Source organism: Penicillium chermesinum (genome assembly GCF_028974085.1).
Source record: "Penicillium chermesinum strain IBT 19713 chromosome Unknown utg000002l:1.0-5270490.0:1.0-5274688.0, whole genome shotgun sequence".
NCBI lineage: Eukaryota > Fungi > Ascomycota > Eurotiomycetes > Eurotiales > Aspergillaceae > Penicillium > Penicillium chermesinum.
Window position 1 is genome coordinate 1126373 of NW_026695312.1, and position 25226 is coordinate 1151598.

Here is a 25226-nt window from a genome sequence, read left to right on the forward strand (position 1 = left end):
GCGAGTAACGTACTTGTAAAGTGCTAATTGTACAATGGGTCGAAACACGACCCGGGATATAGTTCATAACGAAGAGAAATTGTACAAAGAAGAGATTCAAGTAAAATACAAAACGAAAATCTAGAATGACTGAAGCAAAGAACAAAGCAGGGTTCCGCCAGCGGCCTCGGGTATCGTTCCATTCTCCATGAACCGTACGCAATCTAAGAGGTGAGCCACCTCAACTCCAAACCCAGAAAACAAAATTGAGAACAAAAAAAGCTAGATACAATAAAAGAAAACATGACATAGACACTTTTGTCTAGATATCAACCATGAGCTGCTCTCCCTCGTCCAAGAGAGTAGTCAGCCTAGAAAGATCGGAGATCATCTTACGACCATGGCTGACCAGCAATAACTTCTCTGCATTAGCAGGCAAGCCCAGGTAGGTAGGTGGTTCACGCTCAGGCAGGTTGTTAACCCAGGCAATGAAGTCACGGATGTTGGGGCTGCTGGGTAGCACGAGAAGCTCCTCCTTCTCAACGCCAGAGACCAGTTTGTAGTCATCTTCGAACGCGGCAGCGGTAATGAAGTTGTTCACAAGGCCTTCGAGCTGTTTGAAGTCACCAGCATCATCGATCTTGCCGCCGTACATTTCGGAAATAAGAGTGCGGATCATGTCCCAAGGGATCTTCTGAGGGGCGACGTTGGAACGGCCCTGGGCCACAGAGTCGACGAAATGATCGATGATGAAAGCGGAACATTCGTACTATTAAGTGCTTAGTTAGTATTAAGCCAATTAGATCAAGACGGGACACCTACATCACTGTCGTTGAATTCCCAAAATCCCTTCCATCCAAGACTAGGTGCATAACGAAGTCGTTCCTGGACCACGGCGTGCAGGAAGCAAAGCAGAAGATAGACACGGGCCTTCTCAACCGGAGGCTTCGTGGCTCGATTGGTCAATGATGAAAGAGAGTCCTTCATATTGGCACGAACACCAGCGGGCTGTTCGTACATCAACACACGAGATGCACGAATCAAGTTGACAGGAATCTTGGGGCTGGATTCCATGGAAAGGAACAGTCGGAACTCTTTGTGGGGCTTGAGAGACTCCAGTCTCTTTTCCAGACTTTGCAGCCAAGAGGGAGCAAGGTGAACGTTCTTGACAAGAACCCAATTACCGGCTGTAGCAGCATTGCTGATAGCCTTGTCGGCACTCTCGAGACCTTCATTGGAACCCATGGCGATGTTAGCACAGCTAGCGTGAGTCCGCTCAACCAGAGCGTCGACCTTGTAACTGGCATCGAACCCAGGGCTAGAGCTAAGAGCGATAGGAGTTGTTGCAGTGACCTGGTCAAGCACATCCTTCAGATCACTGCTGCCTTCATACAATTCGCGACCGAATACCGCCTCAATGAAACGCTCAGCAGTTGGCACAAACCGATCCATCCGGCAAAGTTTGACAAGAAGCAATGATCGGAGAAGCTGGTCAAGCTGGGGTGTGTTTCCTTCCCAAACAGGTGGAATGACATTCTCAGCAAGCTCCTCGTTGAAGAAACAATCCCATTGATCTTGAGGGATATTCGGAACGTAATCCTTGAAGATTGACATGTTAAGGAGCTTGCTCATGACTTGCTCGCGACCATCTGCTGTAGTAGAGAGATCAGCGTCTGCGACTGATTCATCCAAGATGCGATCAAGAATGGCACGATCCATTGGGAACGGTGTAGCTTGGGCCAGAAGGATTGCCAATGTAATCCGATCCTTCTGCACCAAGCCCAGCGAAGTGCGCTGATAGGTGATGATAAAAAGGTCACGAATGATTATCTGAATTCGAGCAGAGTGGTCCTTCTCTTGCTGGAGACGCTTGTTCTGATAGAGGACAGCGTTGAAGATGTCAACGAAATACTGAAGAGAGAATTGGTAGAAATGGTTGATATGGTGAAGTTGTTCCAAAACGGCGAATACAGCACTGCATGCTCGTGCAATGATGCTGTACTGGAGAGTGATGTTCTCGACCTCGGACATGACACCCTCGGTCTCGGACATCTTCTTGGAAATTTCAGCAGCCTCCTTCTTCAAAGTTTCTAGTGTTTCGATGACGTTATCGTCGTCGAGAATGTTGCCTCGCGACTCATTGAGCGCTTGTAACAGACGCTTTTCGAGCTGACGCAGATGGACCTTGAATTCTCCTTGCATCTTGACCAAGTTATTACGGCGCTCATCAACATCTGGCCGCTCGAACTTGAGAACATCGTTCAAAGATTGGGTTTGCAAGCTGCTCTGAGTGACAGTGAAGTTGACAAATGTCGTTCTACTGCAAACATCTGGTGGAAATGAGGCAGAGGGGTCTCGAGTGGACAAGAACAATCGGAACGAGGGAGAGAAATCGATTTCTTGCTTGCCCAGTTGGATCAACACACGGCCACCTGTCTTTTGATACTCTTTGTTGAGAACGTGGTTGAGAATAGGGTCTAGGTGCTCGGCATCTTGAATGAGAATGGGATTTCCGAAACGCAGTGCACTTTCAAGCTGTTTGATGAACGAATCGTCGAGGAAACTTGTGACTGTAAGCTTGCGCTCCTTGCTTTCCTTCTGCAGGAATTCGGTAACACGGCCAGAGGGATCAACGATCAGAGGATATCTGTTGAAACGATTGAGGATGATAGCATTCTCGGTGCAGAGATCATCCACAGGAAGCGAGTTCTCTTGCCAGGTAAGTCGCTCATCGGCATTGGACAAGTACTCGGTGATGGGGTTGTGCGGTTTGAAGTTGATACCAGACTGACCAAGCTGGTGAACCCAATCATCAATCATAGCCTTACGGAATTGTTGGTCGTACAGACCAGCATAGGCGAGGAATGCGGCAGCGATGAGGACATCGCCGACCAGTGTGCCGATCTGTGTTTCGAAAGATTTGCTTCCTTCCTCCCAACGTTCACGCTCAGATGCCAAGCTGTCAAGCAAGCGCACACTCCGATCGACTTTGAATTGAACGCGAGACATCTCCGCCTTGATAGCCTGAGTTTCACTGATAAGAGCAGCATATTCAGCCTTGTAAGTAGCTATACTGGTTTCCAAGCTCTGAATAGTGTTTTCGATGGCCTGGGCTTCAGCCTTGGTTTGCAAGGCCTGGTCCTCAAGTTGATCCACCTCTTCACGGAGGGGACCAACACGATCCAAGATCGCGGAGTAGTTCACTTGAGCCTCAACCCATTGAACTAGAGGACCACATGCCTTACTGGCACGGCTCACTCGTTCATAGGTGAAGTCTTCCTTAGACAAGAACTCATTCTGCATCTTTGTTCGATGGTTGCGGGTCATCTGCCGTTCATTGTCATAGTTGACAATACTGGCAATGAAGTCGTCTCGCCGCACAATACCCTGAATGGTCTTCCAGCTGTCGACCTTGTGGCCCAAAAGAGTGCATACGGCTTCCAGGGCAAGCCGGACACTTGCAGGGGGGTTACCCATGGATCGGACTTCGGTAAGATGTTGACGCTTGATGTTGCTGACACTCTTCTGTGCCTCTGCAACTGCAGGTTCCGCGCGAGCCAAATCATGCAGCACAACCTCCTTTCGGCTGGCAACCTCCTTCTCCTGTTTCTCGAGTGCCGCCTGTACCTCCAAAGATGCAGTCTTTCGTTGTTCGGCCTCTTGCTGGTCAGCAACCATACGTTGAAGCTTCTCATTAGCTTCCTTATCCTTCTGTTCCAACTGGGTCTTTTTCTGCGCAAGACTACCTCTGAGGTCGCTAACCTTGTCGACAGTATCACGCAATTTCTCCAGACCAACGTTCAAGTGTCGTTGCTGCTCTTCAAGATCTTCGCGCTTCTCATTGAAGAGCCTGACATACTGAGCAACGAAGTCAAGATAGTGGCGCGGAGTGAGGTAGGTAGTCCGGCCTTGCTGTTTCTGCAGACGCTCGTTGAACCTGAGCAGCGAATGATGGATGTAGACCATTGAGTTGACGACAGTGTCTCTGTGTGAGGCGGGCAATGTCAGTTCCCGATAAGCCACCGGGATGCTGTCGGGGGCGACGAAGTTGGGCTTGTCCAGGTCAACAGATTGGGTTAGTTCAGAGCCGACCTGGAACAAGGCTTGGTCGGACCAGTCACCCATCCAGTTCAATACACAACGGTTGAAAAGGGCAGGACTAGTGGCGGCCTTGGATGACAAGCCCTCTTCAGGGGGGGTTCATGGTGAACACAACGTGCAAATTCTTGATGATCTGTTGGGTGAACCATTTGTAGAGCTCCTCTTGCGAATCAAGAAGCAAACCCTGACGCTGAGCACCTTCCTTACAAGCCGTCATCAAAGAAGAGAATTCGTCGCCTTCAAACAGACCAGGAACCTCGGCATTGGCAAGCAGTGTGTTCATGCGTTCCAGGAATCCAGAATCAAGCACGTTACCCTCATCCATGATGAAACAAATCTTCTCACCCTTGCAACCGGCCCGGCGGAGGACACTTCGGAGGTCTTCGTCAAAGTCCTCCGAAGAGTATTTGCCATGGACCTTGATTTGGAAGACCTTCAGACCGTTCATCCAGGCCACGAAGCGAGACAGCGTGGTCTTACCACTTCCGCTCACACCAATGAGAATAAGATGGCCTTGGGGTTGACGGAACACCCGGTCAATACGCAACGCATGTTCAAGGACATCATTAAACAGGACCAAAGGAACATCAACTTCCTCTTCACAGAATGTCTTGAGACGTGCCTTGACAAAGTCACGCAGGCGTTCTTGTTCAACGGGAACGTAGTTCTTAGAGAGCCAGTTTGAGAAGAGAATTGGACCCTTGAGAGCCTCCTGCTCGTCAATTGTAGGAAGTGTTCCAATGCGATTCGTCGAATCGCGTCAGCAGTCCAAGCTCGCTCGTCTTCAGCGACCAAACGATCCTGGAAAAGACGCAAAGCTTCGTGGGCCCAGATACGCACCAAACCCTCGACCGTCAAGGTTTCGAGGGGCTTAATAGCCTCATACAGACCGCGAACCCAGCGAGTAAGTTCACGAGGAGAATACACGTAATGAGGCTGAATCTTGGCGGTAAACCTACTCTGAGATTCCAGATAGAATTGAACCATCGCCTTGGTGAGTGCTTCAGAGTATCCACGAAGCAAAGGCAAAATCTTCAGCACAGCTGAGTTAAATGTACCATAAATCTGGTTGAGGGAGAGCTCGCCAGGGTAATCAACCATAATCAGAGGTGCGTGGCGCAAGAAACGCTCCGCCATTGCAGTACGACCAGCGTCAGTAGGAGGGTTACAAGCACCAACAAACTGGATACGATCAAGGGTGACCCAAGTCTTGTCAGTCGTTCGCCAGAAACCATTCTGTTCCACAAGCTGGCGCAGGAAGGAAATAGCTCGCTGGGTACCATATTGATCGGGAGCAGGCAAGTTGATCTCATCACAGAAAATCACTAACCAACGACCAATCTGGTTGGGAGACATAACCACGCCGTTCAAAGTCTTCTTGTATTCGCAGTATTGCTCGAAAGTCTTAATCAAGAGATCCGGGGTGGTCGCGCTGGAGAAGTTGAGGCCAACCACCTCCATGTTGGGCAGTTTCCGCAATGCAGCAAACAGGGTCATGGTTTTGCCAGATCCCGGAGGACCGCAAAGAAGCAATGGCTTGTGCTCAGCGAGCCATGAGTAGAGAACATCCTCATGTCTAACGGTGTCGACAGTAGGAATGATAACATCGGTTTGCGTGATTGAGTGAGTATTGATGTCAATTGTAGGCACCTCTGACTGCCAGCTTGTCCAGTCAGCCTTAGGAAGACTGACATCGAAGTCGATAAGTGACGAATCGCCATCTGGTGGAAGATCAGTGGTAGACATGCCTGCAAGGTACTGTCCGAAGGACTTGCGGTCGGCAAGGGGGCAGTCACCAGTGAAAGACCAAACCAAGGTGAGCAAGAGCTTCTTGGAAATGTAATTTTCGATCTGCTCTGCATCCAGGGGGAAGTCGACATGTTGAACATTGTACTCCAAGACGTTGCGGCATGACTTGTTCAACAAGCTGAACAGTGTATTAAGAGCGCGGCTGTCGGTGAATTCCATGATGTGATTGTATTTTTTGGCCTCTGCAAGAGCCTTGTGGACCAAATCATCCGATTCCAGGTGTTGCCTCAGAATCGTGGACAGCGTCTCCTGAGTGTCTTGTGTCTTGAGAGCAACTGATCCAGCAGGGGCGCTATCATCATCGAGATCGTCAAAGGTTTTGGTTTTGAGGCCCTCGACATAGTTGCTGATCATCATCGATGGTGTCACGGTATCTTCATTGAACCATACCATACCACAACGACTAACAGTGGCAAGAGTGGCATACTTCAAGCTCTCGACTTCAAACATGATACGAACATTGTCAGGCAGGTTAAGACGTTCACCGTTGGGCAAGGTGAGGAGCTTGTTGTCGTCCAGCACACTGTTCAGGTTCTCTACCCATTCGGGATCGACGTCACCATCGAAGATAATCCAGTGACGCTTAGTGTTCTCTCCACGAAGATTGTCGACGATCTTTCGTAAGATTCCAGTGAAAAGACCATCGGTCCATTCACGTGTAGTGCTATCGAGGTTACCATAGAGAGCTTCCTTGGACATGACCTTAGAGTCAATGATGTGGGAGACACCCTCCTTGTTCTCAACACGCTGCAGAGCTTGCAGCAGAATCTTCCAAGCAATCGATTTACCGGAGCCTGATTGTCCTACCATCATGACACCATGATGAATGTTCTGGATCTGGTACAATTGAAGGGCCTTAGTGACCCAGGTGTCGCTGTCCACATAGTGCTGCTCGCGAGCAATGCTACGGATAGCATCTGTAAGATCTTGGTAGTTGGCAGGAACGTAATCAACACCAGGGAAATCCTCAAGTTGGATCTCCATCATACGTTCCACATCCTCTTGGACAAGCTTGGGGGCAATGGTCTCACGAAGAGACTGAACGATAATCTGGGGTTCAATCACTTCATCTGGACCCAGATCACCATCAGAGTTGGCGACCCGAGCACGTTTCAATCCACCAGAGCTGACAAGGACACTTTTCAAGGCACGAAGACCGAAATCGTAATGAGCTTGCTTGCTCAGCTTCGCGGAACAGTGGTCGAAAAATGGCACAGTCTGCTTGGAGAGGGGCTTGGCTTGCTTGAACCCCTGAGAAAACAACATCACTTCTGCGATGAGCTCCTTGTCGGGCTTAGACATGGCAACACTGCGGAAGAGCTTCTTCAAATTGTCGGGCAAGTTTGATCGACCAGCGTATCCAGGATTCATGGTAATGAAGATACCAGTGTTGGAATTGACAGCCAGGCGTCTACCGACGAGCTCGATCTGAGACTTGTCATCCTCTTCGCTCTTTCGTAGGCCAATTTGAATGTTCTGGATCTGCTGAGAAACGGCAGATAAAATGCGTTCTTCCAGACGATTGAATTCGTCGAAACAACCCCAAGCACCGACTTGGCAAATACCAAGGAAAATACGACCCATAGCCTGGAAATCGAAAGTGTCGTCACAACAGAACACAAGAGTAAAACGACCCAGTTGAAGACCCAGCGCCTTAACGGACTCGGTTTTTCCGGTACCTGCAGGACCGTAAGGTGAACCACCAAGCCTTTGGCAAAGGGCTTGGGTGAGGGTAAGAAAACAGCGATCTGTAAGAGGAGTTCGAACGAGACGCTCAGGCACACCCAAATATTCAAATCCATAGTTGAGCTTAGCATTGGCCATATGCACATACAGGCGCTGCAAGAAATCGCCCTCTGGTTGGTAGACGTAGCGCATCTGGAGAAGCCACAAGTAGTGAGTGGGAGTGGTGGCGTTGAACTGGATCAGCTTAGAAATAGTGTCACGTTGGTGGACAAATTCAGTGATCATATGTTCACACTTTTTGCGAGTGATGGGGTCCAGATCGCCCAAGACAGTAACAGCGAGCAGTTCCAGGATACGAACCTCTGCGTCGAACAAAGCTGAGAGACTCGCTCCACCTTCTTCTAGTGACTTCTGCACAGCAGTTGTCCACACAACTTGACTAGCGAGAACGACAACTTGAGCAGGATAGCTGGCAATGAAGTCATTGAAAGCGGTGCGGTCGACCTCCGCAGCACTGTAAAGGCTTTCGAATTGTTCAACAGCCTCTGAGAGAAGTTCGGCTAGTGTCAACTTCATGTTGTTCTCAAGCGCGGAGAGCCAGTCGTTGATTCTAGGAGTCTTGACCAAATTAACTTCGCGCTTGAGGCGAACGTGCTCATCTTCCTTGGAAGTGAATCCAATGATGTTGCTGTTATCATCGTCCATGACCAACCCAGACAATCCAGCAAACATCTTCTTGAAGTGTTTGGCGACACGGAAGATGTCGTTGCTGTTACCGATGATCTCCAACAAGTCCTCATCTCCCACGAAGTAAAATCGAGGGAACGAAACGCGTTCTCGCTCGAGGTATTCACCGAGAGCCTTTTGAATCTTGTTGAGCAACTCGGCCAATCGCTCCAGAGACTTCTGAACTCCGTTGATAGCAAGGACATCAAGGATATAGGGCGACTTGTACACCTTCTTCATGACAGCGAAGAACTCAGAATTGATGTTCTGGAAGCGGCTAGACTCAAGCGGCAGCAAATGCTTAATGTCTGCATTACCGGTAAACACTCCTTCAAGGTAGACCCATTGGCGTTGAACATCGATCCAGACGTCGAACAGAACATGGACACGGTTAAGCTTGTCTTCCCAGGACGTCGCTTCATCCTCGAATTCCTTGTAGTACGGGGAGTGCTTCATTGCCTGCAGGGAGCTCAAATTGTCACTGCACTTGGCGAACAGGTCATCGAAACCTCGGATGAGGCGACATTTGTTCTGGTAGTTGACCAAGTCCAAAGTGTAGCTCTGCCAGTCCTCACGTACAGTCCTCAGGAATTCCTCTAGCGCCAATTCGCCCTGGGCTTGGGAAATGACATCGCGAATGATGACCTCACTGGAAGTAAGCTTCAGATCCCAAACCTCACCAAGTGTAAGGGTTGCAGGGTTGAAGCGCTTATCAGCACACAGGGCTTTGAAGATCTTATGCCAGTGACGTTCTTTAACGGCCTCAGACTTCATGTCAGATAGTAGAGAATTAACCTTCAAGTAACCCCGAAGAACATTCTGGATATGCTCGAATGCAGCATATTGTCTCATACGGCTAGGCATTTCCTTGGTACTCTTGATCAGACCATCAAGGCTTTGTCGAAGCTTTCGGGGCTGAATGCTGGTCCAAAGGCCCTCGCGAAGTTCGTTCAGCTTTGCCCAGATACTAGACAAAGCTCCCCAGACCGACATGAAATCTTGAACCTCCTCAAGGATGGCAGGCAACGAAGATTCTGCAGTCGCGGGCAGGTCGAGGGCTTCCTTTGCCTTTGAGACCATCTCGAATTCAGACTGTAGGGCCTCAAGGCGTGATTGGAAGGAGCTCAGAGTAGCGTTGGCCTCCGCGGGAGGAATGGTACCAGAAACAGGTTTGTCCTCATTCCATTCAGCAATAACTTCAGAAATCTTCTCGTTGATAACACGATCCTCGGCGGAGATCTTTGCACGAAGAGCATCTGTCTGATCTTGGACAATCTTCCCCTTTCGAGCGAGCAATTCGTTGAGGGCAGTCCATTCTCCATCCACATTTTCCACATGAAGCCAATCATTGGGAAATTGGTAACGCTGGCGCGCAAGCGTAGTTTGACCTTGTCGGAACATGTCAACTTCTGGCTCCCAAACACGAGTCTTGCGCTTGCATTGCTGAACAATTGTGATGAAAGACACGGCATGAGCCGTGGATGATGCCTCTAGAGTTTGGCCCTCCAGGTCGCGGCGCGCAGAGGCGATGTCTGAGTGGACTTCTCTCATGCGGCCACCCAGCTTGGCACCGAATCGCTGGAGAATCTCATGTTGCCACTGGTCGTACTTAGCATTGACCTTGGTCTGAACCTGTTCATAATCAATGCGGATGTTGCCAAATGAACGGCTGACTTCAGAAGTGTCAAAGGTAGCACGGCTTTTCCTGATCTCCTGAAGCAGCTGAAGCCATTTTGACAGGTCATCACCAAGGATATCATAAACCTGTTCCGATTGCAAATCCCAAAGGGACTGGAATTGCAGCCACTTATCTACGTATTCAGAGACATCCTTGAGTCTAGACTCAACTACACCGTACACTTGGTTGAGTTCTTCAGTGCAGGTTTGTGGAAGATCTGTGAAACGGACTTCAGATTGCTGGAGGGTCTGCACCTCAACAGTAAGGTCGTAACGCGATGCCTGGATCTTCTCGAGATTGCATATCACGGCCAACCAGTTGTCAAAGTGGGAGAACCAGCTTGCACGAGCGAACTGCAAAGGAGGATCAAGGTGAAGAACTTGATTCTTCATTGAGATCTCGTGGAACAATTCAGGGAAATTAATGCTATAGGTAATTGAGTGAGGCTCATCAGCGCCATGGTGCAAAGTTGACTGTGCACCTGTTCCTTGGAAAGTAGCAATCCACTCCCGAACGGCACGAAGAAGTCGCTCGCGCAGAATAGCTTCAATTTTTCCGTTTAACTCCGACACCCAATAACCAAGGTTGACATAATTTTGGAGGTTGAGCCTATCCACGGTGCCTTGGATGGCCTTAATACGCTCAACAAAGGCTGGGGCTTCATATGGGCAGGTCTTCAACTCATGAATCAATTTTGAGATATGCTCGGCAGCATTGAGAAGATCAGCGGTCTTCGATTGCAGAACAGCAGCAGAACCAGCGAACTCCCTCACAAACTGGACATGCTTGCTTTCGGTTCGAGTAGCCATTGAAGGGTCAATGGCACCGTTAGCCAGGGACTGCTTGACATGGAGCTCATATGAATGGACGAAGGACTCCCATCGTAGGGGAATGCCCTTGACAATCATGGCCTGGGAGTCATTCACATAGCCATTGAGAAGAATAGCAACATCAGGCATGGAGCCAATTTGGCGCATTGTTTGTGCGAGAGTTCTGACACTCTCCATGAGGCTGATCGCGTATGGGTACACGCGCTTGGCCTCTTTGGAGATATTACTGACGGCATGAGGAACTTGGAAGTTCAACCAAATAAGGTTGCGAACTTCCTTGAAAAGGGCGATGATTTGAGCATCGAAGTTAACACTGAGTTCGAAGATATTTCCAGCAGAGCGGTTCACATTAATGTTGAACAGTCGGCCCGCAATTGTAATGTGGCGGCTCTGCACACCACGAAGCCACATCTCGAAAACAGGTCTAGTGTCTAGCTTCTTTCGGAATAGGTTGCTCTCAATTTGCAACTTCTGACCCTCGGAATGCAATGCCCAATCTTCTCCAAGAACATTCTCAACCTTGCGCATGTATCCATCCAGCTGACGTTCAATTTGTCTGGTCCAAATGATGGCGCCAGAAACAGGCGGCAGATCACGAAGCTGAGCCATAGCATGGGCCTCAGCATGACCGTACTGCAACTTGAACCGCTCGTGAAGAGCAGAAATATCACGCTTGACATTTTCGAGCAGTTGGCTTTGGTATTCGCTGATAGCACCACGAATCTTTGGTCGGACAAGGAGAGCATTGAATTTAGAGAATACACGGAACATCTCGTTCGCATTCTTAGCAGTTGCGAGTCGATCACGAAGCCGGGCAATAATCGAGTTCTCAACACGAGAAGTACGCTCGCTATAGCCAATCTCTGCTTGCTCCCAAGTGCGAGATCCTTCGGGGGAGACATCCAGGACGTCAACGTTTTGAAGGGCTGCATAGGCATGCGCGACCTCCTCGACAGCATCAACATCCCCAATCTCCTCAACGATCACAGCACCATCAGAGTCAACACTGGCCCCAGTCTCTTCAGATGACGAAGACTTCGGCCCGAGGACATTAATAATCGTCTTTTGTAGCTGCTCGTGGTTGACTCGGAATGTATCAATGTACTTCAACCGCTCCCTAGTCTTGTCATGCCTGGCGTTGATTTTGATCGGGATGAATTTCTCGTTTCGACGACGAGTCGATTCTCGAGCAACGTTGGTGAACTCCTTCAAGTTTTCATCCCACGAGCGCCAAATTGCTTGGGTCGTCTTCATAAGAGATCGGAACTCGCGGTACTCCAGGCGCAAAACTTCCGGGCCTTTAATCAGATCATGTATCTGCTTATCCAGGTCACCAGAAATAGCCTCAACAAGAGACAATGCACGCTTTATTGGGTACGGGCAGATCTTCAGCTTCTTGTTCAGGTGGTTGAAAATAAGGCCGAGCGACTCCTGCACCTTCTGAAGTGATGTGGCAGACAGAAGCTCATCCAACGGGAAATCCCGCATCAACTGGTTGTACTTCTGAACCAATTCAGTGGCGTCCTTCAGTCCAGTGTCTGCTTGGAAACTAAGAGTTGGCTGGTACCGTTTCGCGTGACGGAGGATATCCATTGTTAATCGTACACCGTCACTTTGCAGCTGCGCCTCTATGCCCTCCAAGGCAGACTCCATGGACAACCAAAAGTTGACCTCTGGTGATGCCGACTCGCCATCAGGATCCCGAGACATCTTCGTGATGGTTTGAATCGATCGAATCCATCCATTCACCGTGTTTTGGATGCTGTTTGTGAACGCACTGTTATCCAACACGGTTGCCGGAATCAACTCGATAGAAGGCTTGATTCCCTTAATCTCCGCCTCTTTCAAAGCAGCCTGTACCACTTCATGAAGAGGCAGATTCAGTGCCGGGATCTCGACATTTTGTTGGAGGTGCAAGAGCCCAAGTTCCAGCTCAGCAAACTTCTTTTTGGTCCCTGGTACACCAGTCTTTGCCTCTGTGTCCGTTCTTGGCTTCGTACCCAATGCTGTTTCCTGGCTGCGGGTATTGGCTTCGAAGTAGGGGGTAAGACCATGGTGGAGTAAAAGGTGAATGATCTGGTAAGGAGAAAGGGAGTTTCCCTGCTGTGCTTGCGAATTGTTGAGAGATGCGAGACCGGGTAAGTTCATCACCTGGACTTGCTCGGCGACAGAGAGAGTCGGGTCGATAGGGGCGGGGCGTTTGATGAAAGCGACGGAGGAGACAGTGGTAGAGGCGGAGGAGATTTCGGAGGATAGCGTATAAACATACTGTACAGATTCTTTTGACGCATCGTTAACACCAGAACTGACACGGTCGTCATACAAGCGTTGCTGTCCAGACTCACCAGAGCCCTCGCTCTCGCCATTTGTTTCCTCGGCTGCCACAATATCCTTTTGCACGTAGAGAGCGACTTGTGGTTCCGACGCGAATCTTGTGCATCGCTGCACGGTGTCATTATACCTGGCCGATGAGAGCAAGCTCCCAGCGCTTTCCAACTCGGACTCTGAAGCCCCCAGTGTCACCCGGAGCACTTCAGTCAGGTACTGGATCACCGCGCCTGAATCCACCACGGATGCCGTTTCAGGCGTCGACACGCCATTTGGCGCCCCGGTGGAGGCGACTTCCATGGCTTATTTCAATTCTGTTGCGATAGACCGGAATATGGGCATCAGATATCGAGATCGGGGACCGCGACGGACGAAGGATAAATGTTGACACGAGGTCGCGTCCAGCGGCACGGGAGACGGCGAGAGATCCTAACCGCGTGTCGTGGAAGAAAGGGAGGGAAGGAGGATATTAAGTAGAGATAAGAACAGAAGAGTCAGAAAGAAAGCTTGAGAAGTCCCAGTCGCTGGATCCACGCGGTGTGTTTGTTCGTTTGTACACTTCAGACTTCAGGGGAGAGTCTAACCCCGATAAGGATAAGCGGGTCGCGCCCGACCATGTGACAGCCAACGGGTTCCTGACCCGTTCCAACGCAGAATATCAGCGCCTTCTTACAAGTTACTTTGAGCTAAATTGGTAATACTATATTTGGCTATAATCGTCGGCTAGGTATGTAACAAATCACTATACGGCGATGGCTGTATAAAGTATTTAGGATCTAGTCCTTTGAAGCTCAGCCAATCCCGAGCAGCAACCGGGTTCTGCTGCACGCCATTCATATTCAGTTTCTGGCCATATATTTTTGATCTCATCGTAGTTTTGCGCGCCTAATTCGTCCTCGTGACAAACAGCAGCAGCTTGCCTTATGGCCACCGGTTTTCCATTAAGGGAGGAGTTGAAGGTAGACCAGTGGGGTGATGGTGAACAGGGCTCATGTGGGCAACAACGGCAGAGGCTCAGAGCTGGCTTTGCTAGAGTAAAAAGCACATAGATAGTCCCCAATCGGTACACGGCTATAGACCTGCGTCACCAAGCCATATTTCGGGCAACTCGGACCTGACATTTATACTTTTGCGTAACGGGTAGGTTAAAGTATATAAATTGTTGATATAGCATTCTTCCTCATATTCTGTCAGAAACACAACTTCATAACGCCACTGCCGCATGACAAACCATCTCTAAATCGGATTTTTGATTCATGGACCACAATCTATGCATAAGGTGTTCAAGCTTCATTTGAGACTATTGCCTTTCGATGGCTTAAGTAGGCCACCGATGATCTTCTCTATATAGGTGGAGGAAAGACTGAGATGGGCTTTCTTCCACAAAAGCCTTCAGGCGGCAGCCTTCTATTATGCTTGCTGGTTTCTCTGCCATGAGGAAAGGAGTGATCACATCTCTTTCACCATGCAAAAGAGTGATTAGCTCCCCATCCGAGTCGCCAATCTCAAATCCCCAGTTTCCGTGTAAACCCAGCTCCCCCCCGTATGTCCTTGGCTTCTCTGCTTGAAGGCCTCTCATCCTTTCGAACATTATTATTCTGAACTCAGAGTCATCCGAATACCTCACATATCCCTGGCACTACAGGAAATCCGAGCAATCTATCACGAGGAGTCATCTTCGCGTAAGCCAACACATAAGGCGAGCCTCCCGAATCTCCCAAAACATAGTACGGGGGATTTGAAGGTGGTCTAGCAGGGCGACGACGCCTGCAGGCCAGTCCAGAACCCGACGCGATGGTTGCAAAGTCGAAAGCCCCTTCCAGGACAGTCAAGTAAGATAATTCGAGCAGTTATTGCTTTCTTCTCGGAACGCAGCTTCCAATTGGGAGCCTGGAAAGCCATGGGAGTAGACTATCGTTGGTAAGCCCGGCGTAGCCAAGACTCCTGCTATCTGGGACGATAAGAATCTATAAGGATTTGGGAATTGAAAGGATGTCTGAAGCTATGTAGACACGTTATCTCTTCTACATTTACTGGAACTCGGGGCCGCTTTACCCCTGCCATTTAAACCCGTCTCCTGGGATTGATGAGATATACCAGGTCAACCTACTTGAAGATCTCGGACGCAAGTTCTACTGGGCTACTGCTATGCTGCTAAGTTCAACCTATCCTCAGAACTTGGACTCGCCCAAAACTTCCAAAACCAATTCCTTGCTATAGAGCCGCTGGGTGAGCCAATGGAAGTCAACAAAGCAATCAGTTTGTGCTACATCGCGTTTCAAAGCGGCAGATCATATGCGTAGTACCCGAGAAAAAAGGGCCAGAAGTTGGTCTGGATCCTGACAGCCATCTTTATCGCAACGAACCACCTCGAGGGGAGTTGACGAGAATGGGTAATCCTTCGATTCTCGCCTTCCGCCTTTCTCGAATCCTAAATTGAATGATGGCCAGGTTGGATGTCGGCGGTCGGATTCTCATAATGGCAAAGCACCAAGCCAATTGGTTTACGGAGCGTGGAGGGCAATCAGATATCCAATTTCAAGAGACTCATTAGACATAAAATTTGAGCATTCATGAATGAACCAGTGATCATGCAAGGGGAAGAGTTGCTCGAGAGAACAAAATATCACCAAAGGCCTGAGTGTCTATCCTCTAGGCCTCCACGACAGCAAGAACACTTCAAACCAATTCAGAATACTTTGAGCCCATCACACACATATTGAGTGCTGTGACCTCTACCAGTAGTTATTGAGCAAACCTTAGACTAAGAGTGCTAGGAAAGCCACTCATCTCGGGAGCTAGGAGGTAGATTCGAATACATTTCAAAAGGTTCCAGGTCGTCACTTGAATATTGACGCCAGTTGAGTAACGCTCTGGCCTATCGACCCCGTAAATCCTGTTGTGTCCCATCGGCTTCGTTCATGAAGATAAGAAACGAAAGCCTGAGCTATAAATACTGCCTGCTCTGGCGGTCGAGTGCTTGAAACATAAAGACAGATAACATCCAATCCCCACTACTGCATTTCTTTACAAAACAAACAGCTATCTTCATCAAGATGCGTTTCATTTTGCTTGCTATCTTAGCCACCATTGGCATCGTCATGGCTGCGCCAGAAGACAAGCCTAGTGCGGTAAGTACCTACTTCCCGCAGCATCATATGTTCTGTCAATTAACATGGGCTAGCCCAAACTTGCTGCCGGCGCCACTTGCGCTAAAGATGGAAGTATGGGTAACTGCCAGAGTGGTTTCTGCTTGGTGAGTCTTTCCTACCTCAAAGTGTAGATTTTCTATCTTAATTCATGTTCCTATAGCAAGAGGCCTCTGCGTCAAGTGGTAAATGCCAGTGAAAGGTGTTGCCTATCAATGTTGGAGCTATGAGATAAGAGTTCAAGGGAATTCAGTCTCTCAAGTATGGCAATCTGAGATAGCGAATTCATTCATCAATTTTTGAAGCAATTTCCTGAAGTTTCCAGAATCAAATATTTGTAATCAACCTGATGATAACTGTGGAAAGTCCGAGTCCCTTTCAAGGTTTCAGGTTTGTCCTTTTATTTTTAAATGGCCGTACCCACATCAGCTTGCTGTACCCCATCAGCATCCGATGCCTTGCAGTGACAGCTAAATTTGATACGGAACTCTTCTGGCAATATTCCGCTAATGGCCTCCAAAGCCTTCTCGCTGGCTTTGACCTTTGCATATCGGCTAGAGATGCCAATGACCTCTGAAATGGGTATTCCATGAACAAGGACAGCTGCCAGGATCTGCGGCTCCTCTCCATCGACTCCAGGTATCTCGCCTGATTTCAAGCAATAGTCAGAGCATCCATAGATTCCAGTTAACTGGTTGTAGAGGAAGGTCTGTTATAAAATCAGAAAAACAAGTCTCGGTGACAAAAAGATCACTCACCGTTGGGTGCTTATTAGCAAAAGTGTCATATAAAGACATATCAAGGAAGAACGGCTTAACGTGTGCGGTGAAAAAGTCTTCGATGACATTGAATTCAAAATCAGAGTCCACAAATATGGCGGCAAGGTATGCTTCTAGCATATCCGGAAGACACTTTGGGGTATTCTATTAGCTTTCAAATAAGGAAGAGCAAAGTTTCCAATTGTACCTTAGGCGCGTCTCTTGTATTGAGCCAGTAGTCCGGAGATCCTTCACTTTCATCAGCAGCCATCTGTATTTCTTCGGCGTATTGAGTGACATTGGCTTGGATGGGGTTGCTAAAGTGTAGGAGATGTCGGTGGAAACCGAGCTTCACAGTCAATGCACCAAGAAACTTGTTCGAGACCATGGCCATCTTGAAAACGAATAACTAAATTAACTTTCTTTTTCGGCGACTGGTATACTCCATTCCTTGACTCACCTTGTGCTCTGTGAGCCATTGGGGATCCTTGTCGGGGTAGCGATGGAATAAATCTTCAATGCAAACCATATCCAAGAGAGCATCACCAAGGAATTCCAGACGCTGATAACAAGGCACCTTTGACCAAGAAATTGGGTATGATGGATGTGTAAAAGCAGACCGTAGTAGACGGGGATACTTGAAACGATATCCCAGTCGCTCGAATATCTTTTGAGCCAGATCGACGTCTGACCCATCGGCAGTCTTCATTTGATAAGCCGGCTTTGCATACGATGCGCGATAGTCTTCCCAGCACGTGGCTTTGTGACTGTCGCTATCCACGAAGAGAGTGACTGCTTTGACTGCTAAATCAAACCGATTCGCCTTACCCCCTGTTAGTAAAGCGGCCCCGATCAAAGCTTCGCACACATCGGCGATGGTTTTTTCTCCGAGTGCATGGGTGCCTTCAAAGTCAGGATGGCGGAGATAGTTCCGACCATGGAGAAGGGTGACCCCCAGGTGGATACCATGTGTGCCTACACTTCCGGGTTAGTATAAGGATTTCCTTGAGATTTGGCTTGAACAAACGGAAGACCCTTGGGGCACAGGCTGCTTACCGAGAAAATCCGCGGGTGCGAATGTACTCATAAAGACGTAGCTTGACGGCTGCATTAAACATATTCCTGTTGCAGACAAGGCACATTCGGTTGACATGGAAATCGTATTCATCATCGTCGGGGTTTTGGCAAAATAGTGCTATTGACGTAGCCATCTTCAGAACACTGTCTCCAAGAAACTCGAGTCTTTCGTAGTTCTTTCCCATTCCGCGTTGAACGTGTATTTGAAGTGCACGATGCTCTTCTGTGTTGTCAGAATCCTTGGTGAAAGCCTCCAAAGCAAGCTGAGGACTTATATCGAGACCCAAGTTCCGGCAGCCATCCATGACAATCAAGTAGGATTCCATCCTACACATGATAGCTGGGAAGGCCAGCAATGAAGTGACTAATCCCAGCGGCAACTGCACTTGTGTAAGTTCATATCTTAAATTTTCGCAACTGTATCTGCACTCACGGGTGAAATTTTCAGAGGCTGTGGGCAAATGAGAAGGCGCCCTGCTTCCCCTTTCTCGGGCCCCGTAGCCTTATCAAGGAAGTTTCTGCGTAAGCAGATACATTGTGCCTCGATTACAGGCTGGTCCCATTTTGCATACTCAAGCCATTTCTGTCGAGAACTCTTCCCAAGGCTCAGAGAATAGTTCAAAAGGTTTTCCATCCACCTGCGACGTGGGAGATGAGGAGGAACCGAATCCGAAGCGCACGACGTACTATCGATAGCAATTGGAAAGTATCGCTTTCTGCCATCCCATGGATCAAATAAGAAATGTTTCATAAGGAACTCGGTATCCATCTTCTCGGTCCATTTAAGCTCTCTATTCTCATGCACAAAATTAATCGCTTCCCAATCGATCACTTCTGCAGGCAGTAATATCTTCTCAGCTGGCGCATGAGATGGCTTCAGCGGGGCGACCCAGTAAGGAAACTTTGTGGATTCGAGGTCGAATGTTTTGTGGAAGATATCATAGAATACAGAGACCATGAGCTCTGAGAGATGGTGAAGATCATCCGAAGATACGGACAGGACACTTTCAAGAGCCGTAGTGCGGATTATTGCCTCAGTGTCATTTTCCAAATAGAGAGGAAATGCTGGAAATTCCGGGATCTTCACGCGAGTCAATAACATGAAGCTTCTATGCTCTCTAGAAAGGGGCTCCGAGGGGTGGAAACTGATGATCAACGCAAAGAGTGACTCTGGGACTACTCCCTGATGCAGTGTCCAAATTGAAGGCTTGTTGATCATGGTATATTTGTTGGTCTTCTTTGAAACAATTGCCAGCTTGGCATTTCGCATAGCCGGAAGGCGTTTTTGATAGATAGATTTGAAGTGGTCGTCTAACAAGTGATGCTTGCGCAGTAACATGCAGGCATCGAACGCGGCTGATTGCTTCGCCATCATCTTTGTCGGTGCGATCGGCCCTACTAGCCCACGAATTGGTGATTTTTCTGGTAGAACTATTTCGCAATAGTATGATTGATCTCTTGATATGACGAAGTAAGTAACTTGGGTGAAGTTGTCTCTTTCAGACTGCTGAGACTTCAATCAGATATCGAGTAATCTTGTAGAACAAACTCAATAGAACGACTCACAAGAGATTCTGCATATCGTGATAGCACCGCCATAGCATGTGGATATGTCAATTTTGCTCCAGTGGAGGGTATGGTGTATGTTCTTTGACTTCTCCCCGCCTGTCGAACTGTCTGCAAATATTCATCATTCCCGTCATCCAGAATGCGATCTTTCGGGAGAGCCTTGCAAAATTCAAGCATCATTTTCTATGATTCTGTTAATAAGCCACTTGTTGTTTCTAGAATTACTTACCTCGCCTTGCCGAACTTCTTCAATCCGCCGAAGGTGCTCCTCGTTTCCCATTTCCACCATTGACACGTACTGTAAGAGTGAGTAAAGTTTCAGACATCGAAATCCCTCGAGGACTTACAGTTGAGTCTTTGTGCCTTGCACGGCCGCGACTCTGTACATACTGGATAACTGTGTCGTAAAGATTGAATCTATGTATGTCAGTAGGCAGTACCACATCTGTGGACCAGGAGAGTTTTACCGGATGACTAGATTGCAGTCAGGTATATCAAGCCCTTCTTCTGCCACAGAAGTTGCAAACTAGATTAAATGAGTGATTCGGTCAGGGATTTATATCAATCCTAATGATCTTACCAGGCAGTTGATTTCTCCTTTTCGAAATCTCACAAGAGCCAGGAACTGTTGACGAAAAGTAAATCTTGCGGTGAGGTCAACGTTGCGAACCCCTACCAAGACTCCTGGGCGCATGTTTGGGATTTCCAATTGTTGGCACAACTCGAATAAGACTTTAGCAGTGTTCCGCTTTTCTATGAAGACAATACACTTCTTGTTGTCGGAGTTCCCAAAATGGTGTTGGAAAAGGGTCAAAAGAAGTTCGACCTTGGAGCTAAGTTGTCCCGCGCCAAGTGGATGATCTTTTGGATGCGCCCTCACAATCTGACTGATTTCGTGGATCCGAGATATCTCCTTTTCTACCATCTCGGGTGATTGCGATTCCAATTTAGTTCCCCTGTTGACAGACCCTTCGAGCTTCGGAAGTACATCATCGGAGAGAGCTTTCTCCCAAATCCGGTCTGTACACCATATTCCAAGCTCTGAGCTAGCTTGTTTCGTAAATTGAAAGACAGGTTGTAAGGATTTTATGTCACCATAACCAGCGATGATCTTCTGGTACAGCTCCGTCTCGAAGGGTGGGCCAAGTTTCTTGTAAGGCCATGTCTCCTCGGAAGGCCTTTGCACGACTTGGCGAAGCAGGGGTAGTTTCAAAGTAGTGGCAATCCGGCTATCGAGGAGGTCTTCCAGTTGGCTTCAAACTGTGAGTAAACATGTTACTTCAATCAAAGTAAATGGTGACATACGAAGCTGCTTGTGCAATATCAACCTTGGCGTCAACTGGGGATGCTGTCATGCCAAAAACCTTCGGTCGCCCTTCCGGTTCTGTCTTGGAATATGAGTCGCGAATTATGCTATACAGATTCACTCTTATTAGCAAAATTAAACTTGCGATATGATGGTCTCCCAACTATTACCGTGCATATGGGTGCTCTTTTTTTGTATGGTGCGCCTCGTCAAATATTAGGATGTTGATTTGACGCATTTTGATAAAGGCATTCAAAAGAGCATGGTTGAGGATCTGGGCCGTGCAAACTATGACCATGTTCCTCTTCAGATGTTCGTTCCAGGTCTGCTCATCCCACAGGTCCGGGCCCATTGCACCATAGAAAAGGGCAATATTTTGATCCAGATTGTTTCGCAGAACTGCTGCTTGCTGAAAAACTAAGGTCACACTGTCCACCTGAGAATCTGTTAACTGAAGGCTTCAGTTCTGTAGCTCTTATCTTACTAAGAAGAAGGCCACTCGATGCGCCTTGCCATCTGCACGATCTACCAACTCCTTCTGCAATACGTGCTTCAGCAGTAATACTGCAATGAGAGTCTTTCCCGCTCCTGTTATGGCATAAGTCTTTGTCTCTCATTATAATCACAAGCTTACCTACCGGTGTCAAGAACTGCGATGATATTCCGCGTCTTGGCTCGTTCAAAAAGCTCGATCTGATAAGCCCGAGGATCCAGGTTAGACGAACCTTGGTCATGCCGAGATACAAGGCCTGCAATGGACAAGTCTTCATCGCGTAAAGAGGCCGGTTCAGCTTTGGACTGCGTAGGTAGCTCATAGCGGGCACGATGCGCAAGCCTGTTGTGACACAATTAATGATTTTCAAGTCACCCTGAAGCTTGGAAAACTCACAGGGCTTCAAACTGGGCATTCTGATTCCGCCTGATCTGAGAGATATTCGTGGGTGCTACTGTACCCTCGTCTTCGCTCTCGCTGCCATCCGGAGAATGACGGATATTATCTGCGTCCTCCATAGTTGTCATCACGGCGTTGTCTGGCTACACCAGAGAGGTAAAGCAACGTTGTCAGCCTGTATCCATATGCAAGGTGCCTGGACGATATTGAAATTGAAGAGGGGTTTCAGGATAGAGAGGGTTTGAACGGAATGGGCAAATCAGAAATACAGTGGATTTAGAAGTATGATTTGTATGTTTATGAGCCTTCACCGTCAAATCGAAAGGTGAGTTAAATCCCATCAAGTTTTTTTCAAACTGCCTTTAGCATGGTATAAGCTCCTAGATTATACCCTTTAAGCCTGGAGCTTCGATTAATAGAAGGAAATTCTTTACCAAGTGGTAACTATCTCGAGCCTAGCCAAGTTTATCTTCCCCCAGCTGATTAGATCGAGCTCTTATCGGGCTTATCAAGCAGGCGAAAACTCCAAATCGCGGGGCTGCGCCGCACTTCAGTTTCCCCAACATAATGGATCAATCCCAAAGTCTTCGGTCATTATTCTCTGCGGCGAAGGAGACCAAGTCTTCGCTAGAGTGGAGAGGCGACACCAACTCGGAGGAGTACCGCACTGACGTGAATGCAACAATTGCCAAGCTTCAGGAATGCCAACGACAAGTTGGTATCTTGTCACTGTTCAGCTCCAACGAGTCGTTGGAGGATGTTTCATCTGGAGACATTCAGTAAGCTTTCATATCCAGATTGCTCCTTGTTCGCGAAGCTAACCGTCTCGGCAGGTACATGAGCATAGAATACCACCTGGCTGAACTCGTCCAGCGCGTTCCCAGCGCCGATCGCGAATCCGTTCTCCGCAGGGCCTTGGAGGCGTACGAGAAGTTTCTAACACGACTAGACGATTACGAGATACTATCCAAGGCGGATAAGAAATTATTGGAAGAATACATGGCTGCACCCTCCGCTTTTACCTTAGCACCCGTCAACGATGCAGCTGCCCGGCGAGACACGAAGGTGCGACGTTTCAGGGAGGAAAAAGAGCTCAAGCAAAAGCTGGAGGTGCGTTGAAATCTACAAAAACTATAACTGGCTCCCAAGCCCTGACTATTCGACCAGTACCTATCTCGTAACCAGGCCCATCTCGAAAGCGACGACGACGCAATTCGAAAGCTTTATCTATCAGAACTCGAACTCTACACTCACCAAACATTCCAAGCTCTCGATCTGTTGGTGCAAGAACTCTCTATGCTATCTGCTATGAAAAACGCCCCAGAACCCCCACGACCCTCACAAGACGACCCCCGGCAGCGCAGCAACTTAGGCGGATTTAATTATTCTGACCGTCTGGACCCATCTTTATCACAATTGCTTGGAGGACGGAACGGGCCATTGCTAAACAAGAAGGGTAAACCGATGCAACCATTCACTCTCCTTGACCGACGGTCGCAACTTCAACAAGGAGTCTTCCGCTCCGGTCATAATCTGCCAACAATGACGATTGATGAGTACCTCGAGGAGGAGAAAAGGAGAGGAAATATACTCCAGGGCGGCGAGCAATCTGGCATACAGCCAGAGATCGACGAAGATGACCTTGATAGAGCTGATGAAGAGACCATGAAAGCCCGGGCTTGGGATGAGTATGTTGAAGCCAATCCTAAAGGCTCTGGCAATACTTTGAACCGTGGATGAAGGGCATGCGTCTGATCAAACCTGGAAAGGGGCATGTTGATTCAAAGGATACCTTGCAAAATGATGAGACTATAGTTTTAACGATGGTATGCTGATGCTAGACACAGTCTGGGCGGCCCAAACACTGCGAGGTGTGTGGTGTATTCGAAAAACTTATAAACCAAGAGAATATATACCTTTGAGGAACAATTCTGATTCTTAGTTTATATTGGAATACATTCCAAGAAGCAAAAAAGAAAAAAAGAAAAGAAAAGGAAAGAAAAGGAAAGAAAAGGAAAGAAAAGGAAAGAATAAACTGGTAAGATTAATGCAGAGGAAATCGTTGGTCTCATTGAGGGTATATGCGTGAAGGTGAATAGTCTATGAGCATTTTGTAGTAAATTTCTTGATACTGTGGCAGTCTATTTAGCCTGCTTGTTTCGCTGGATCTCTTCCAGGATTTCACCAGCGCCCTCGGCCACTAGAGCTTCGGCCACCTTGATACCAAACGCCTCGGCGCTTTCAGTAGAATCCACGTCGCCGTCGACCTCTACCTCCGCGCACTTCGTGCCGTCTACGCTGACAACCACGGAGCGCATGCGTAGCTTTTTGGAGCCCTCTGAGCTCTGGATCCACTCTGACTCCACGCCGAGCGGTGCACTACAGCCTCCTTCAAGGGTGCGCAACAGGCTTCGCTCAGCGAGACAAGAGAAGGTAGTCTCCTGATGCCCAATTTGGTCCAGCATTTCTTTGATATCGGTGTCTTCCTTACGAATCTCAATTCCCAGGGCGCCTTGTCCAACCGCATAGAGCATGCCAGCGTTCTTCGAATCGAGGTACTGTGTAATACGGTCGGCCAATTCCAGACGCAGGAGGCCTGCCGCGGCTAGGATTGCACAGGCGTAGGGACTATCCTCTGCATCCAGCTTTGCGAGGCGAGTGCCAATATTCCCGCGAATGTCTTGCACCTTGAGGTGGGGGTATTTGCGGGCAAGTTGGGCTGTGCGACGGATCGAGGAGGTGCCAACTACTGAGCCCGCTGGGATTTCCGCTAGCGACTTGTACGGCAGTCCCTGCTTTACTACAAGGACATCTCTGTTATCTTCACGGGGCATCATTGGGCCCAACGTGCAAGTGTCGGGGAGAAGAGTGGGTACATCTATATTGTGCATACAATGTCAGTGTCTCATGCGGCGGGGTATGGAGGGGCTCAATTTTCATCTGACCTTTGAGAGAGTGGACGATGAAGTCAACCTTCCCAGCAATCATCAACTCCTCTAGCTCCTCTGTCCACAAGTTCTTGGCATTGAAGTCGCGTAGAGCGATCTTGGTGTTGAGATCGCCCGCGGTCTCTTTAGAGAGAATTTTGAATTCATAGTCGGGGTGTGCTTGACGCAGGGCGGCTTGCACGAGATCGGTCTGCAGCAGCGCCAATTTGGAGCTGCGAGTGCCAATAGTGAATGTCTTTTTGGTGGGGGCCATTGTTCGGGCTAAAGAAAGTTGGGGAGAGAAATAGCAATTGCCAATCACGAGGAGAGGAAGAAGCCGAGGAAGAAATTCGCCCAAATGGAGAAGGCAAATCCGCGCCGATCACGGGACTTGACAGCACAAGGTCAATA

At 48.5% G+C, this 25226-nt stretch overlaps 4 protein-coding genes across 4 annotated transcripts; 1 reads left to right on the plus strand and 3 right to left on the minus strand.

The window, feature by feature from the left end:
• Positions 1-301: 301 nt before the first annotated feature.
• On the minus strand, positions 302-13437 carry N7468_001218 (uncharacterized protein; the record flags this gene model as incomplete). The annotated part of the gene is given in 5 exon segments (XM_058470515.1): positions 302-748; positions 802-4164; positions 4193-4702; positions 4717-13270; positions 13307-13437. 5 exon segments carry the CDS (start codon positions 13435-13437, stop codon positions 302-304), a joined length of 13005 nt encoding a protein of 4334 aa, XP_058333656.1.
• Positions 13438-16692: 3255 nt separating this feature from the next.
• On the minus strand, positions 16693-22016 carry N7468_001219 (uncharacterized protein; the record flags this gene model as incomplete). The annotated part of the gene is made up of 16 exons (XM_058470516.1): positions 16693-16995; positions 17045-17197; positions 17253-17438; positions 17505-18024; positions 18101-18501; positions 18555-19628; positions 19688-19873; positions 19920-19988; positions 20038-20107; positions 20158-20216; positions 20271-20943; positions 20996-21103; positions 21167-21432; positions 21481-21584; positions 21635-21831; positions 21886-22016. 16 exons carry the CDS (start codon positions 22014-22016, stop codon positions 16693-16695), a joined length of 4500 nt encoding a protein of 1499 aa, XP_058333657.1.
• Positions 22017-22455: 439 nt separating this feature from the next.
• Positions 22456-23628, plus strand: N7468_001220 (IGBP1/TAP42 family protein; the record flags this gene model as incomplete). Its single annotated transcript, XM_058470517.1, has 3 exons — positions 22456-22667; positions 22722-22998; positions 23056-23628. The coding sequence occupies 3 exons, from the start codon at positions 22456-22458 to the stop codon at positions 23626-23628; spliced, it is 1062 nt and encodes a 353-aa protein (XP_058333658.1).
• A 401-nt stretch (positions 23629-24029) lies between these two features.
• N7468_001221 (porphobilinogen deaminase) lies at positions 24030-25089 on the minus strand (the record flags this gene model as incomplete). The annotated part of the gene is made up of 2 exons (XM_058470518.1): positions 24030-24766; positions 24834-25089. 2 exons carry the CDS (start codon positions 25087-25089, stop codon positions 24030-24032), a joined length of 993 nt encoding a protein of 330 aa, XP_058333659.1.
• Positions 25090-25226: the final 137 nt, after the last annotated feature.